This window comes from Rhipicephalus sanguineus, chromosome 4, assembly GCF_013339695.2.
Source record: "Rhipicephalus sanguineus isolate Rsan-2018 chromosome 4, BIME_Rsan_1.4, whole genome shotgun sequence".
Lineage (NCBI taxonomy): Eukaryota > Metazoa > Arthropoda > Arachnida > Ixodida > Ixodidae > Rhipicephalus > Rhipicephalus sanguineus.
In genome coordinates this window covers 35,077,125-35,092,816 of record NC_051179.1, presented here as the reverse complement: position 1 = coordinate 35,092,816, position 15,692 = coordinate 35,077,125, and the positions used below count along the sequence as shown (strand labels likewise).

General features: G+C 48.0%; 1 protein-coding gene across 7 annotated transcripts in view; it reads left to right on the top strand.

Moving 5' to 3' along the window:
* LOC119389763 (sodium/hydrogen exchanger 1) overlaps nt 1-15,322 on the top strand; it is a 295,572-nt gene extending 280,250 nt beyond the window's left edge. For all 7 annotated transcript variants that reach the window (XM_037657148.2, XM_037657143.2, XM_037657149.2 and 4 more), the window contains 3 exons: nt 1,049-1,215; nt 2,297-2,739; nt 13,377-15,322. In XM_037657148.2, the coding sequence (XP_037513076.1) occupies nt 1,049-1,215; nt 2,297-2,739; nt 13,377-13,614 (848 nt within the window). In that variant the 3' untranslated portion in view covers nt 13,615-15,322. The remainder of the gene's footprint in view (nt 1-1,048; nt 1,216-2,296; nt 2,740-13,376) is intronic.
* Nucleotides 15,323-15,692: the final 370 nt, after the last annotated feature.

The following is a 15,692-nucleotide window of genomic DNA, read 5'->3' as shown; positions in this document are numbered from 1 at the left end:
CTGGTGACTTGACAGATAGGGGCTCGCGAAATATGGGGCGCGCCGCGAAGAACAGTTGATTAAAGTGACTTTGTGTAGGGCAAGATTGACCTTGTCGTCCTGTCTTCACATCATGAAGTCGGCGTGTGTGTGTGTGTGTGTGTGTGTGTGTGTGTGTGTGTGTGTGTGTGTGTGTGTGTGTGTGTGTGTGTGTGTGTGTGTGTGTGTGTGTGTGTGTGTGTGTGTGTGTGTGTGTTAGTACATTGTATTTGTGGGAAATGAGGCAACTTGCTGGTATAGCCTTATGAACGCATTTTCACCCTCTAAGATCGCTCATTATCGCGTTAAGGGAAATCATTGATTGATTGATTGATTGATTGATTGATTGATTGATTGATTGATTGATTGATTGATTGATTGATTGATTGATTGATTGATTGATTGATTCGTGGAATTCTCGCTGTCAGGAACACAACATGCTATCTCTAGCTCTGTAGCATAACGCCACATGGCTGCAGCGACGTGTTCTTGATAAATGATCTGCATAGTTCAGATTAAAGAGAAAGTGAGGGCACATAACGGCGGGGCAGGTCATGTATTGCTTAGCACGCATAATGGGTGGCTTGTTGGAGTAACAGGAGCATGGTTCCCACGGAGAGGAAGCGCATACAGCCGAAGGCAGCAGGAGATCACGTCGAGTGATAATTAAGATTACAGCTTTCGTCCGGTTGGTTCTGCAGCGAACCTAAGTATACGAATGCGACGCTGATGAAAAACCTGAGCGTTCGTTGCAAGAAATCCTTCATCGAACGAAACGAAGCGTACGAATCGGGGCCATCAATGTTTGTCGACTCCTTAGCGCCAGCAGAGCGAGCGAAGCGAGATAACGGCGGTGTCCTTCGCACCACTTCGTGCACCGTGTCTCTCTGCGCCGCAGTGGCTCGCCGCCGATGCGTTACAGCCCGCCGCACTTTGCCTCTGCGCTACACAAACGCTGCTGCGATGATGTTCGTGCCGCCGCTTGCACTGATCAGGCAACGTGTGCCTCCTCCCGCGGTCTCACTTCCAGCGGATCAGGTACGCGCCGCGTCGCAAAGCGCCGAGGGCGGGACGGCAGAGAAGCGCAGGCACACGGTCGGGGCAATGTTCTCGAGGTCCTTCCACCAGGACTCGGTCGAAGCCGAGGACCCAACCAAGCTCCTGGTGAAGGCACTCAACGAAAACCCCTACCACAAGGTATACGTTTCACCTGTAAAATCATGGGAAATGACGTGTGTGAACTTTTGTGTAATTGAGTGCAACGCGAGTGCACCATGTGGTTTGTGTAGCGCTAGTCAGTGTGATGCTGGTATCCAATGGCAGCGCCCAAAAATAAAGGCACGAGCACCCCTCCACCTTTCCACCAGTAAAAGAAATCCCGGCCCCGCCCCTGCCGGTATCCTCGGTATCCTTTGCAAAGCACAGATGCGGCTGCACTGATTGGGTTTCGCGAAGATATTCGGCATCGTAAAGATACCGACCTCTAAAGCTCATAGCCGCACTCTCCCGCATTTGCTCCCTAGGAAAAGTCGATGTGATAGTAGCAGGAGGATCGAGCCAATAGAAATCCGCCTACAATGGTCTCAAACGCGCCTGAGTTCCCGTTCGAACTCTTAGGAGTACATGTAGCCAAAGACAGCGTGGTCGAATATGGCTTGGACCGTTTGTGATCTTTCCTGAAACTACATGGTATGCATCACGTCGACCAAGTTCCTCCCGACGCCTCGCAACGCAAAGGTTCACAGGAGAGTGGAAACCTAGAAATGATCCAAAGGAGCCGAACTGCTGGAGCCAAATTTTCGACAAAAGGATTTCTCCAACACTCTGATGAAGTGAGGTCCCCTTGTCGGAACCTTGTATCTGACAGTATCTCTTGTTCAACCGCTGTGAACCTCTCTGAACGTATAAGTGACCACTCACTGACGGAATGAAAAATTCTTGAACACGTGGTCAACGTTTCGACAAGCGGTGTTGTCTTCTTCAAGGCTGCAGCGTGCTGTCGGCAGTTTCAGCCTTGCGGAAGACAAGACCGCATGTCTAAATGTTGGCTCCAGCGACCCCACGTGTGCAAGAATTTTTCATCTCTTCAAGATTCCATCTTCATGAACATCTGCCTTTCTTGGATTTCCACTCACTCATGGGCATAACAGGCAGCAATTGACGTTGCTTGGCGAACAGGCCATAGGCACCGTAAATGGTTTCAGTCAACGTACATCGCTTAGCTCAATGCCACTGGCTCATAATCACGACATTTTCGTCCCTCGTTCGCGCGACGCAGTACCACCAGCGCTACAACCCGAACCTGGTGGGCGACGAGCACCAGGAGCTGGAGGCCCACTTGCGGGCTCGCCGTCGGCGTGCGCACCGGCTCACGCTGGCCACCATGGCGAGCGAGATGAGCTCGGCCGAGATGAGCGTCGAGGGCAGCCGCGGCAACCTGGCGCCGCCGTCTCCGGGCGCCACGGTGCTCAGTCCCGTGACGGTGGGGGCCACGACTCCCGTCGGGGGAGGAGGGGACGTGGCGGCCACAGTCGCCGCCGCCGCCGCGCTGTCGGCAGGCGTCGAGCAGCTGGCCGACGGGCGGCCCCTGACCGCGGCGCAGTTCCGCCGCGCCTCCACCACGCTCCAGAAGAGCGCCTACACCTGGCTCAGCCTGGCACACCGGCGCCACTCCGTGATGCGCCGCAACAAAGCAGGCTCCGTGGACGGACGCTCGCTCAGGTGAGAGGGAACAACTGTCAGGACCAAACTTGCGGCATTGGAAGTGTGGAGAAGGCTGGGAGACTAGCCTAAAAATGTTTCGCTTAATTATAGTTCAGAAGGAAGCACCACTTGACCATTATAATTTCACGGAAATAAGCGCGGTTAGAAATTCCTAAAAGAAGGGACTAATTCTCATTGGTTTTCGTTGTGTATGTACCATATCTGATGGATACAAGAGCCCCGTGTGGAACGTTTGTAGCTGCTGGCTGACATGTATTAAACTCCTCAATAAGGTGTGACTCTTTATATTTTGCGATGGGACTATGGAACATTTTGCGATGGTCCAGGAAGTTAAAGGGGTCATGAAGCACCCCATGGGCTTGTTGAAAAAACACATCCTGTGGAAAGCGGACACGGCTATGAACTGCTCTGCCAAATATTACAGTCGTGCGCGCCGCGTAAAGGCCACAAGCGGAGCGCGAAGTTGCCGTTTCCCCAGGCACCCTCTTTTCAAACAGAGGCCGGTTCTCACTCTCGTCGGTGGGCGGGGCGTCTGCACGTTGACGTCGCGCATCTGTCAGTTTACGTCGTAAGAGACATAGCATGCTTATTGGCCGATAGCCGACGTAAATCGAGAGCGGCGTTCGGATCAGATGCGCTTCTTGCCACGGGGTACCGCCACTTGCCGGCGCCGCACTCCTCAGTACATAGTAGCCGCACTCGTGCACGCGAATCACAGCGGGAGAGCGATCGTGTTTCATGACGCGCGCTGACGTAACTTCTTTCCCCCGTGCCATCCCTCCCTATGTAGCTTCCAGTGCGCTCGTCGGCACGAGAAAAGAGAAAAAGCGCTGAGAGCGTGCGCCAAACCATCGTAACTCCGCTCATTCTTGACGGATTCGAGAAATTTTTGCGGCAATCGATTCGGGAGGCAGTAAACTCCGATACTGAGGTCATTAGATCATTACTTGGAAAAGTGGTTCATGACCCCTTTAAGGGACACTTAAGTGATAGTGAATCGGCTTTGATTGATAAATTGCACTCTGAGAACTCTAATGTCGCTAATTTCACCATCATTTCTTTATTAATAGAGGAGAAAATCAAGGACGAACTTTCATTTTTAAATTTCGCGCCGATATCTATACGGGCGTGACGTCACGGATTTCAAAGTGTATTTTTCGTATTTTGGCGACATTGGCTCAACGAAATTTCCTGAAACTTGGTATGTTAAGTCTATGGACCCCTCAGAGGACGATGTACTTCATTTTTACTTATTAAGAACTACGTAGGGCAGTAGGGCCTAGTAGAAGCTGTCAAAATCTATGACGTCAGGGTGTTTATTGTGGGAATTTTCAAGGTGGCGTCGCCACCCGCATTTTCTTTTCGTGGGTTTTCTCCCTTACCAAGCGTCTTCTCGTGGTAAGAGTGATGTTTTCGGTATTGTGAAATTGTAATTTATTAATGCCTTTTTTGTAATGTTTAATACCTTTATGCCACGTTCCCATATAATAAATATGTCGTCTATGGAGATTGGTGGAAGGCTTCACCGGAGATATTCCAAAAGCTCTGATTCTAAGTATAATCCTGCTAATGTAAATGCTATAGAATGTAAATACTATGCTAATGTAAGAAAGAAGATGACTTTTAAGGGCTCATTTTTCTTTGTTAGACACAATATTAATGAGAACTCATTTAGTTCTCCTAAATATGCTAACGTAAATACTATGCATGTTATGAATTAAAAGTTTTGGGCTGAGCAGTGAAGTAGGAATCCTCCCTGAAACTTTGCTTAGAACCTCAAGTTTTCGACCAAAAAACTAGCGACACGAGAATGTGCCTGTATGGGAAAGTCACCTGCTTGAAATTCGCGAGATTGTTTGACGTCACGGAAAAAGGGTTGCCAGGTTTGGCTACTTTGCGCCAAATTGGCTACTTTTTTAGGCCGGTGGCGGCAGAAAAATCGTCTTGGCTACTTGGCTCCTTTTTGGCTACTTTCTTGTCCCCTCGATTTGAGCAAAATTATCAATATCTGGTGACGTCGCAGCCACTGGTGTTCGAGTGTGTGGTGCCAAAACATGGCAGCCACAGTGTGCACCCTGCTCCAATAACTGAATTTTCCATTTTGATTACGCGGATAATGAATTTTAATGAAAAGGATGGCGCTGTGGCTTAAGCAGGCGTAAGGTTCAATGGTCGAACATAACATAAATATATTAAAAAAGACTACACGTGTATAACCTGCCAGTCAAGCAGGCGTCGCGCACACTAAACAATGCTTTTGGATGCCTGGTCGGGACTCGGCGGTAGCTGTTGCATGGAGCCTGTTTTTGCAGATCACCCATTGCTGAACGTGGCTTTAAACCGAAATTGCACGTAAAATGGAATCGAAAGCGCTCCGCATCCAGGGCACTGTGCACTCATCGACATTAGAAATAGGATATCCGACATTTCAAGTGAGAACTGAAAAACCAGGACACGAGAGCAAAAGGCGGTAACACAAGCGCTCACTAATAACAGCTGTTAGTGAGCGCTTCTGTTGCCGCCTTTCGCTTTCGTGTCCTTTTTTTTTCTTTGGTGCTCTCTTTAGAATCTCGTACCGACTCACCCAACAAACAATCCTTCTTGGATATCCGACGAACAGCTTCTATCGTTTCTTAGGCTTAATACGGACTGCGACTCTGGATTCGTCATCACGGAAGAAATTTTTGCGAAAGGGCTTCAATTTATGTTTCAATGCATTAACTCATGCCGTAGACTCAATTTTATTGTCGCAACTTCTAGTCATTTCAACAAACGTCACGCAAGGCACGTGGAGAGAGACTCATTGTTTTTCAACAGCGCGAACACTATGTCGTCATGTATGAAATGATTGCTAAAGTCAAGAATTTATGCTGAAATCTCCGGAATTATGATTTTGAATTGTTCAGGCAGCACATATTTACAATTTCACCGGAAGGCTTTCTGCATTTAGTCATTTAAATACAAATATAGAAGTGGATTTCACACATGCGTGGCTGCTTTTGGCTACTTTTACTGTCCTTGGCTCAAGTTGGCTACATTTTGGCTACTTTTTCCAATTTTCTGGCTATTTTTTGTATTTTCGACCTGGAAACCCTGCACGGAAATAAGATTCCGCCTTTTCCGCGATGCCTTGGCGCATGCGCCCTTCCTCTAGCGGGGAAGTCGCGAAATACCTCTTAATCTCGGAGGCTTTCGTTCCAGCAATACCGGCTGTCCCTGCCCCTACCAAACATCTACCAAAACGGCAGAAGGCAGCACAGGAAAATGAAAAAGGCGGATTGGATGGGGCATTTATGCAGATTCTCTCTGGGTGGGACCGGCTCTGGGTGGGACATCGACGGATGTGGGCGGAGCTTACATTTATTCTTGGGTTGTAACCGACTATAGATGGCTGGACTGGGGGCTTCCGACATGTTTGACTATATCCAGCAGCGCATAAATATGTCGTGCAGGGAGTTGACCGATCGCCAGTATACCTAACATGATGTCTACATCCATAGGCGTGCGCAGAGGTCTGCCCCGCCACGGTGGTCTAGTGGTTACGGCGCTCGACTGCTGACCCGAAGATCGCGGGATCGAATCCCGGCCGCGGCGGCTGCATTTTCGATGGAGGCGAAAATGCTTGAGGCCCGTGTACTTAGATTTAGGTGCACGTTAAAGAACCCCAGGTGGTCGAAATTTCCGGAGCCCTCCACTACGGCGTCTCTCATAATCATATGGTGGTTTTGGGACGTTAAACCCCAGATATTATTAGTGCGCAGAGGTGTACGTTATGGGGGGGGGGGGGGGGGGGGCAAGTTTCACCTTAGACCCCCCTCCCCCGTTTAGTCGAATTCGAAAGAAACGAAGCTTCGCAATTGATGCAAAATAGAAAATAAACCAATGACGTGCTTCTCCCAGCAGCCTGCTCTTGGTCGCCGGCTCTCCGGGTGTAAAGGTGGGAAGTATATAAACTGTTAACATCAAGGATCGGCCGCCATTATCGTCAAAAAAGCTGCGTGGCCACGTGACCATAATCGTGCACCTTAGACAATGGAAGAAACAGGTCCGACAGACTTAAAAGGACACTAAAGTGAACAATGAATCGATTTATATTTATAAATAGCACTATGAAAACTCCGATGTTATTAATTTCACCATTTCATTTATTAATAGAAGAGAACGTCGAAGTCAAACATTCCTTTTAAAACTTGGCGCCGAAACTTCCGCGCGTGACGTCACGGATTGAAAAGTGCGTTTTTCGTATTTTGGAGCCTTTTAGCAACTTACGGAAATACGGTACGCAAATACGGTAAGGCCGTATGGTAGCGCTCCTCCTTTCCCGCTCGTGATTTTGCCGGTGAAGGCACACCAACCCCACAAAAGCTTTTTAAAAGTTACTGTGGGGCAGGGCTGGGCAGAGATACTCGGAAAAGTATTCCTGAATACAGATATCGAAATAGATGGGCTGGAAGCCTAAAATACAGATACTGAGATAAATTTTCCTTTACCGTAACGGGATATTTCAGAGATACTTTCGCAATAAGACGAAAAAAGTACAGTAGACTCGCGATAATTCAAACTCTGATAATTCAAACTTTCGGTTAATTCAAACAAATCTTAAATTTTTGGTTGGCCCACTATGTTTTCAATATATTTTAAAGCTGCTTAATTCAAACTGCCTCACTGCACAAATTTGGTTAATTCAAACTTTTTGCTTGTCCATGTCTGGAAATATCTACTGCCTTTGTTGCTTCTAGCTGAACATTCACGTTTTTTCTCTTACTAACAGGCGCAAATAAAGCCTGCCTGCAAAACAGCCAAACTAGCCGAACCTTGCGCACCAATAATCTTCTGCTGACCGATGAAAAAAAAAAAAAAAAAGAAACTGTACGGTCTGGCCTTGATGTATCGCATGCTAAACATTTCTTAAAGTCACTTCTTCTGCGGTATGACATGCGAGAAAGCGTCCTAAGAATTAGAAGGGGCTAGCAACTGTCGTGGGATGCAACACATTTCAGTAAAACTTTTCTTGGGCCTACTTGGTACATAGCATTTAGGAACAGAACTTCAGCGCAAATGAAGACGGACCACGAAGACATTCCCTTGTCTTTCCTTGTCTTTCTTGTCTTCGTGGTCCGTCTTCATTTGCGCTGAAGTTCTGTTCCTAAATGCAACACAGTTCGTCCCTTAATTACACACCCGTGCATGCCTTGTATAATAACAAAAACCAGTATTATCGCTGATGTATAAAAATTTTACTGGCAATCAAGCAGAACTGTTTATGATGTTGCTGCTGCGCTCTGAGAAACAATAAACGTCGCAGTGTTGGTGTGTTGCGCTGAGTCATATTTATGAGAACTTCTGATAATTCAAATAAAATCCTGAGGTCCGCTCAAGTTTGAATTATCGAGAGTCTACTGTATTCCGGAATACAGATACAGCAATACAGATACTGGAATACTTTTTTTTTTATGTCAAGGATGCTCATACTCAGCAAACACATTTATAAGTGCAGCATAATGTTGTAAATAAAGTTCCAGCGCATTGAAACTTTCAGTTCATTTATTTATTTCAGTACCTTCAGCGCCATTAAGACATTACCGGGGGGGGGGGGGTTACAATGTACATAATTAGTAATAATGACATAATCACACGTATCAATTGCAATAAAAAGTACACTATTTCACAGCAACAGTAACAAGCATTGGACACCGAAATCGACATACTTGGTAACAAAATGATCTATGCTAGAAATATCATAGTTTAAGCAAATCACTCGAATCACTAATGAACACCAGTGAAATGAGAAAAAGTATACATTTACTTTGCACATAAGATCTGTTTTGCTGAGAAGGTTGCTGTGTGAGCATCTCAAATAGGCTGTCTTCTAGAAAGCGTCGGTTTGGCCTCAGAGCAAGACTCGCGAAAGAGAAAAAGTCCCTCTACCGCTGCAGACGATCACAAATCCATGTTATAGTAAATAAATACCGCCTTCATAGCTGGATAGCCCTGCAGCGTGGCAATATCTCTTCTCAGGTCATCTACATACCCAAACACTTCGGCCCTGACGTGGCGTTGTTCTCACCGTTCAGAGGCCGAAGTTGGCCTCCATCTGTAGGCCAACTGTAGGCCGGCCATAATTACCTATGCGGAATTGGGCCCAATATGTAAATACAGCACAATTCAGATATTGGCTTCCTAAAATCACGTTTTTCGGGGTGAGAGGGTTTAAGCCCTCCCAAGTCACTCCTGACAGCTCTCTAAACAGACGTGGAAACAGCGAGAGCTGCTCAGAGCGCCCCATCAGAAACTACAGCGAGCACTCGTCGCCTGGGCGGAAAGGGTCACTCTTCAATAATGCCAGGGGCGTAGCCAAGGGGGGGGGGGGGTTGGGGGGTTCAAATCCCCCCCGAAAATTTTCAGTTTTGCTTGCGTATATATGCACGCACACATAAAAACGCACGCACGAACATACATAAAGTATGGCTGAACCCCCCCCCCCCCCCCCCGAAAAAAATTTCTGGCTACGCCCCTGAATAATGCTGTCACCGCCATCGACGCTACCAGCACCCATTTCAGCAAGCCGCAAAAGGCGAAGTCGGCTCCGGTGGTGGGGGAGCCTGGTACAAAAGACGGTTTCAGGCTTGTAATCAATTAGGAACGTACCCTGACACGCGGCGAGGTGGCTGAAAGCGCGAAAAAGATAGCCTTCTTCTAGTCACTTCCGCCGCAACTACAGCCGCAACTACGGGGAAGTGCTTTTGGAAGTGCCGCCACTTTGAGAACTGAACGCACGCGAAGCATTGCAAAGCCTCTGTATCAAGGCGGTATCCGCGCGGGGGGTCACGAAGTAATGGCTTGCCACCCGAAAAAAATTAGGCGTGCTGCACTGGCCTTGAGAGACAGCGACTTTTGTCGGCAGAGGCCGCGACAACACTGCCTCCGCGATTCTGCCGTCTGTGGCGTCGCGCTCTACCACATAGGCCATTCTGTGGTGGTAGAAACATTTATTCCCACATAGGCTATTCTGTGCATGAGGGGAAACCATGGCCGCCCTTTCTGTCAACGACCGGCTGTGCGCCTTTGCTTGTCTTGGCACAAAAACAAACAAACAGAAACGTCATTCCTCCCTTGGAAACACGCCTCAACTCATTTCCGCCAATATATATATATATATATATATATATAACGAGATACCCGTGTCCTGCATAGTATCGCGATACAAGCGATACATCGTAAAAGTATTTCACTACAGAGATACAAGTACATTTTTCAGTTGTATCTCGATACAGAAATACAGATACCCAAAAGTATCTCTAAAATACTATCGCGATACTCTTGTATCGCGATATTGCCCCGCCCTGCTGTGGGGTTGTCACGCCTCATTGTGGCCTGTCAGCCTACACATTGTTAACGAGGAACTTGTCGTTCGGGGCGCACTGTCACTGGAACTGGGAGCGCGTGAAGCAAAACGAGCGGGAAAGGAGGAGCGTTACCGTACTGCCTTACTGTATTTGCGTACCGTATTTACGTAACTTGCTAAAAGACTCTATTGGCACAACGAAATTTCCTGAAATTTGCTATATTAAGTCTCGGGCCTCCTCAGAGTACAATGTATTTCATTTTTACCGATTAGGATCCACGCAGCAGGGGCGTAGCCAGAATTTTTTTTTCTTCTTTGGGGGGGGGGGGGGGGGGGTTCAACCATACTTTATATATGTTCGTGCTTGCGTTTGTATGTGTACGTGTATATATACGCAAGCAAAACTGAAAAAAAAAAACATGGCTGATCCCTCCGTCATAGGAATCGGTATAACACGAAAGTTAAACGTGTCTTCACAGAAGTAGTGCTTATTGTGTAGTGATGTATGAGAGCTTGTACAATGTCTATTCGTGTTTGGCAGCTATAGCACCGTTTGACGTGGATGCACCCATGTTGACAGCATGTCTCTATCGCGACGACTAACGCCCATGATCATTATTAAATCGTTCTGGTAGCTGACGATGTGATATTTGGACACAGCGAATCGTGAATCCCGCGTAAGGATGATATCAACAAGCTCATAATCAACACTGGTACCCGGTATGCACTTCTTCACAGCGTCGTCAATTAAGGAGAGAAACGGCACGGTGTGCGCTTTCTAGTAATGGGTAGCCGACGCCTGTGCTCATGCATACACTAACACACACTGCGCTTCAGCAACACGGGAGGTAGAGGTTACGCCCCTGCCACGCGTAGGTCCTAGCAGACACCGTCAAAATCTATGACGTCATGGCTATTAGTGCAGGAACTTGAAGGTGGCGTCGCCACCAGCATTTTCTTTTTGCGCGATTTCTAATGCGGGAACTTGAAGGTGGCGTCGCCACCAGCATTTTCTTTTTGCGCGATTTCTCGCTTAACGATCGAGCGTCTTCTCGCAGTAAGCATGGCGATTTTGGTATTGCGAAACAGCAATTTACGAATACAAAAAAAAAAAAATCGGTTTTCTCGTTAGTGTCTCTTTAAGGCATGGGGCAGGCTTGGCGCCCCTTTTAGATGATAGGGGGGGAGGGGGGGAGGAGCGCTCCCCTTCTGCGCACGCCTATGTCTACGTCCTTACGAAGCGTCCAGGGGCGTAGCCAGAAATTTTTTTCGGGGGGGGTTCAACCATACTTTATGTATGTTCGTGCGTGCGTTTGTATGTGTGCGTGCCTATATACGCAAGCAAAACTGAAAAATTCGGGGGGGGGGGGTTTGAACCCCCCCAACCCCCCCCCCTTGGCTACGCCCCTGGAAGCGTCCGATGGAGCATGTTCGATTCAGTCGGTCCGCCGTGTTAGCGCAGTCGCGATCTTGAGTTCGATCATTCGACACCGGGCCGCGCCAGACGAGAATCGGAGAGACGTCCTATCAACAGCATACCATATTTGGACATACGCAAGTATGCTACGGGACTGCTGCGGAAGGTGCACAGCCAAGGGCACATGTGCTGGGCGTGTGGGATCGGCGCACAATTGAAAGGGTACGCCTCTGTTTATCGAGTTGGCTGCTCACCGGACGCCTGTGGTCTCTTCCTGCCTCGTGCGCTGAGCGGGCGCTGGGTGCGTTTCGTTTTTCTTTTTCCCACAATCGCGCCGCATGCACCGGCACCCAACGCCGTCAGCTATATCGCGCCGTTGCGCCGCTTGTGATGCGCTCCAGACATGTAGACCTCTAGCTACGACTGAAGTGAATATCGATAAACATAAACATACGCTTGCATAAGCCTCAAATCGTAAGGACGCGTAATCGCAAACGTGCAACGCTCCGGTCAGTGAACGAGGTTAGTGTGCGTGCACGCGCATGTATACACCGGACCCACTTAAGTAACATATCGTTATAACCGATCATTGCTGTAAGCGGTTTGCACGGCAAAATAACGAGAAAACAATAAGGGGCTTGGGGCTGCGCTGGCAAAGTTGCTGTTATAACGGCAGTGCGGCATATGGACGTGGCTTGGGTGTCGACAGGGGGGGGGGGGGGGGGGGCGTAATAGAGGCATGTACTTCTCTCCCCCCCCCCCACGACTTCCAGGATCACCATTCAATGATGCTAATGCTTTCATTGCATTTTCTTTCCGTGAAATGGCCAGTATTTTTACAGCGAAACTGTCTTAGTGTATACCCTGTGCCAGTGGCGTAGCCGGAAGGGGGGGCGTTTAACCCCCCCCCCCCCGCTAATTTAACCTCCCCCCGCCATATTTTTAAATTTTTATGTGTATATATACACGCATGCATACAAATGCACGTACGAACATACATAGAGTATAACTGACCCCCCCCCCCCTCCCGAAAAAACATTTCTGGCTACGTCACTGCCCTGTGGCGTCGTCGTTGCAGTAGTAGGCGTCACGCAGGTCACGTGACCATTTGGGGGGAGTGAATGAAGAAATAAAAACGAAATGGTGATGAGAATGCTCGAATGATGATGATGATGATGCTAAATGATGATGATTAATACGCTTGAAATGGTGATGACAATGATGGTGATGCTGCTTTCGTTCTTGTGCAGCCGTGATAATAATATGTAGGGTTGCCACCTTTTGCCGAAAAAAAACCGGCCCTTCGACGGGGGCGGGGGGGGGGGGGGATTGACAGGAGATTAAAATAATGTTGAACAATAGACGCTATGTCAATTCTTCGCTTATAAAACACCCAAAATATAAATAATCGCAATATTATGACAAAAAAAGCTGGCCAATGGCGGCCGGTGCGGACCAGCAACCAGCCCGCCATCTGAAAAACTGGCCTGGCCAGTCTAAAACCGGACAGGTGGCAACCCTGCTAATATGCGTTTGCATTTTTTGGGGGCGAGTGGGGCGGAGGTGGAATGAGACACGTCTGCATTGGAACACTATCCGTAGCTTTGCAGCGCGGCCGTGAATGAGCAAATCATCGCATGGGATCCACATGGCTAAACCTGAAGAACGAAGAAACAACAAAGAAATCCTTAATGGAAACCTTGCTGAAACTTACGAGCAAAATGTAATGCCTGACGGAAGGGGCGACAGCTTCGCTATTTGACGGTTGTCACAGCGCATAACTGGCTAGAATTTTGTTTTTTTCGCTTTTTTAACACAAATTTGTGCTCTACAACTTAGTTTTTTATTTCCCACCCCTATTCCCGTTCTCAGGTCCAGTCTGAAGCTTGAGCGCCAGAGTGCAGTGACAGAAGACGTGTCGGACGACAATGCCGAACACGCCAAGAGCGAGTCGAGCTCCACACAGGCGCACTCACGCGAGGGCAGCCAGTCCTTGCAGCTGTCCTTGGCACAGCAGCCGCCTGACGTGCACGAACCCGGAGCTGAACCAGCATCCGCTAGTGAGGACAGCAAGTCACCCGAAGAAAAGACTAAGGAGACGTCCTTCTAGTGTAATGCTACCCAAGTCCTGACACGTGTTGCGGGCTTTGGCAACCCTTGTGGTCGTTGCGGAACTTGCCTTCCGTTTCGGACCGGGCGGATGACGTTTCTCAGGCTCCAGTTGAATGTTTGCTCGAGCCTTCCTTTCGGTACGAAGGTGGCATGAGCTGCCGAGGAACAAGAACGGGTCAGGCCCTGTAATGTGGCCAAAGCAGTTTTACCTTAACGCGTAAGGCAACGGCGAGCGAGCGACAACTTCACCCGCATCAGCTGGAGTCCCCTCCATTTGGCTATGCTTTCGGTACTGTGGCGACACTGAATTCTTCCAGCTGCTACAAAACTGGATTCTCGTGTTTTAAGTAGACGACCCTGGGAAGGCCATCGACATTATGCTAGCAAACATCACACCCGGTCACACTTCTCGGGCGAGAGCAGTGTGTATGAGGTCACAGGTAAAGGGATTCGTGGCTCATCCACTGTTTTCCAATGTGTCATGCTTGTGTTTAGGCTTTCTTTTTGTTTACGAGGCAGTATTTTTGATGTCTACCAGAAATCACTAGGTCTCATCAGACTGTGCTCATCGTCAATTATCTTCATTTCCCTCATCTGCAGAACTTCTTCCCTGTAATGAACTCTCTCTCACAATATGTGCAGAAGCGAGATGCACTATCAGGTGCTGCACTGCATCATCTTTATTACACAAAGTTAAAGATCCACATTACAAAGTTAAAGATTGCACTCTAGCGTGAAACAACGAATAAGTGCTGCAAGTTCGATGAAAGAAATTTCCGCGCAGTTTCGTCTGCGCTGATGAAAGCGGAGCTTGGTGTCCGGTTGTCGAAGCAAGGAATGGGAGGACGTAACAGCTTTGCACCTGTCGTTACTGAAGATGCTTGTGCAATCTTCTTGGCTTCCAGCTAATTGCATCTTTGAAGTGGGAACTTGGCTCTGCTCCAGAGCACAGAGCTGTCATGTAGTTTTATGACTGCTCCTCTCGTTATGTCGAGGGGTGCAGTCCCCACTTCAGTTTGTTACAAACTTTAGCGAAATCCCCCCTCCTCAAGGTGAGAGAGTGCAAACGGAAGCCAGGCTTCTGATCTGGAGGACTTAGGACCACTATGCGAGCGACAATATGCCTTGTTAAACTTTCATCCCGAAACCAGCGCGAGGTCTGGCGCGTCGTTTGAAACCGAACTGAAATTGCGCACAGAACGCGTCATCTGCTGTAGTTCAATCAAACTTTTTCATAGGAGCTAGCAGAGATCTCTATAGGCTAATTGAAACTTTTTGCAAACCTAGGAAAGAGTGTATTTATTGAAACTAGAGTATATACATAGGCTGTGGGGAGCAACGTGTGGTCCAACACAGAGGAAGAAGAGGCTATCTATATACATAACGGATGCTATCAGCAATACCCCAGAAGACCAGCGTGTCCATTGGCGCGCGTTTCTAGGTTCCCAGGCAAGTCTGTGTTGGTGTTTGCCACCCTCCTACATGCCTACCGTCAATTATGGTTATTAAAACCCCTATGTGCACACGCACACACACACATACTTGCACAGACTGCATAACATTCCAAGTCAACATTAACCCAGGTGAAATCAGATCAGTGGTGTGTGTCTGTGTGTGTGCATCCCTCCACGTGCTTGTCACTTTTCAATTTTAAGTGTTGGTTTGTTATGTATATAAAATCATTAAAGTTTTCTATATACACACAAGTGTCTCTTGTTTTTCAACTGGGCAATCAAATGTGGAATGAAGTGTGCTGCTTATGACAGCATCTGCTTCAGCGCTACAGGAAAATCACAAATGTAGTAAACGACCAATAAGTCTGACATTCTCAATTATTTGGACATCCACACAAAGCTACCACTCAAGCATTTGCCAGCTCCATCTACCTTACTGACCATTACACGTGCCTGCCGGCTGGCTTTCTGTGTTGATATTGCTCTGAGGTGGTATTTATGGTTGCACATTTTCGAAAATATTATCACTTTCAGATTTCTCAGAACTAGCCTCTGACAGCTAGTGTCTACGTGCACCCGTGTTCCAGCACTGTGCCAGAAATGCTGTGGCATGTAGAGACAC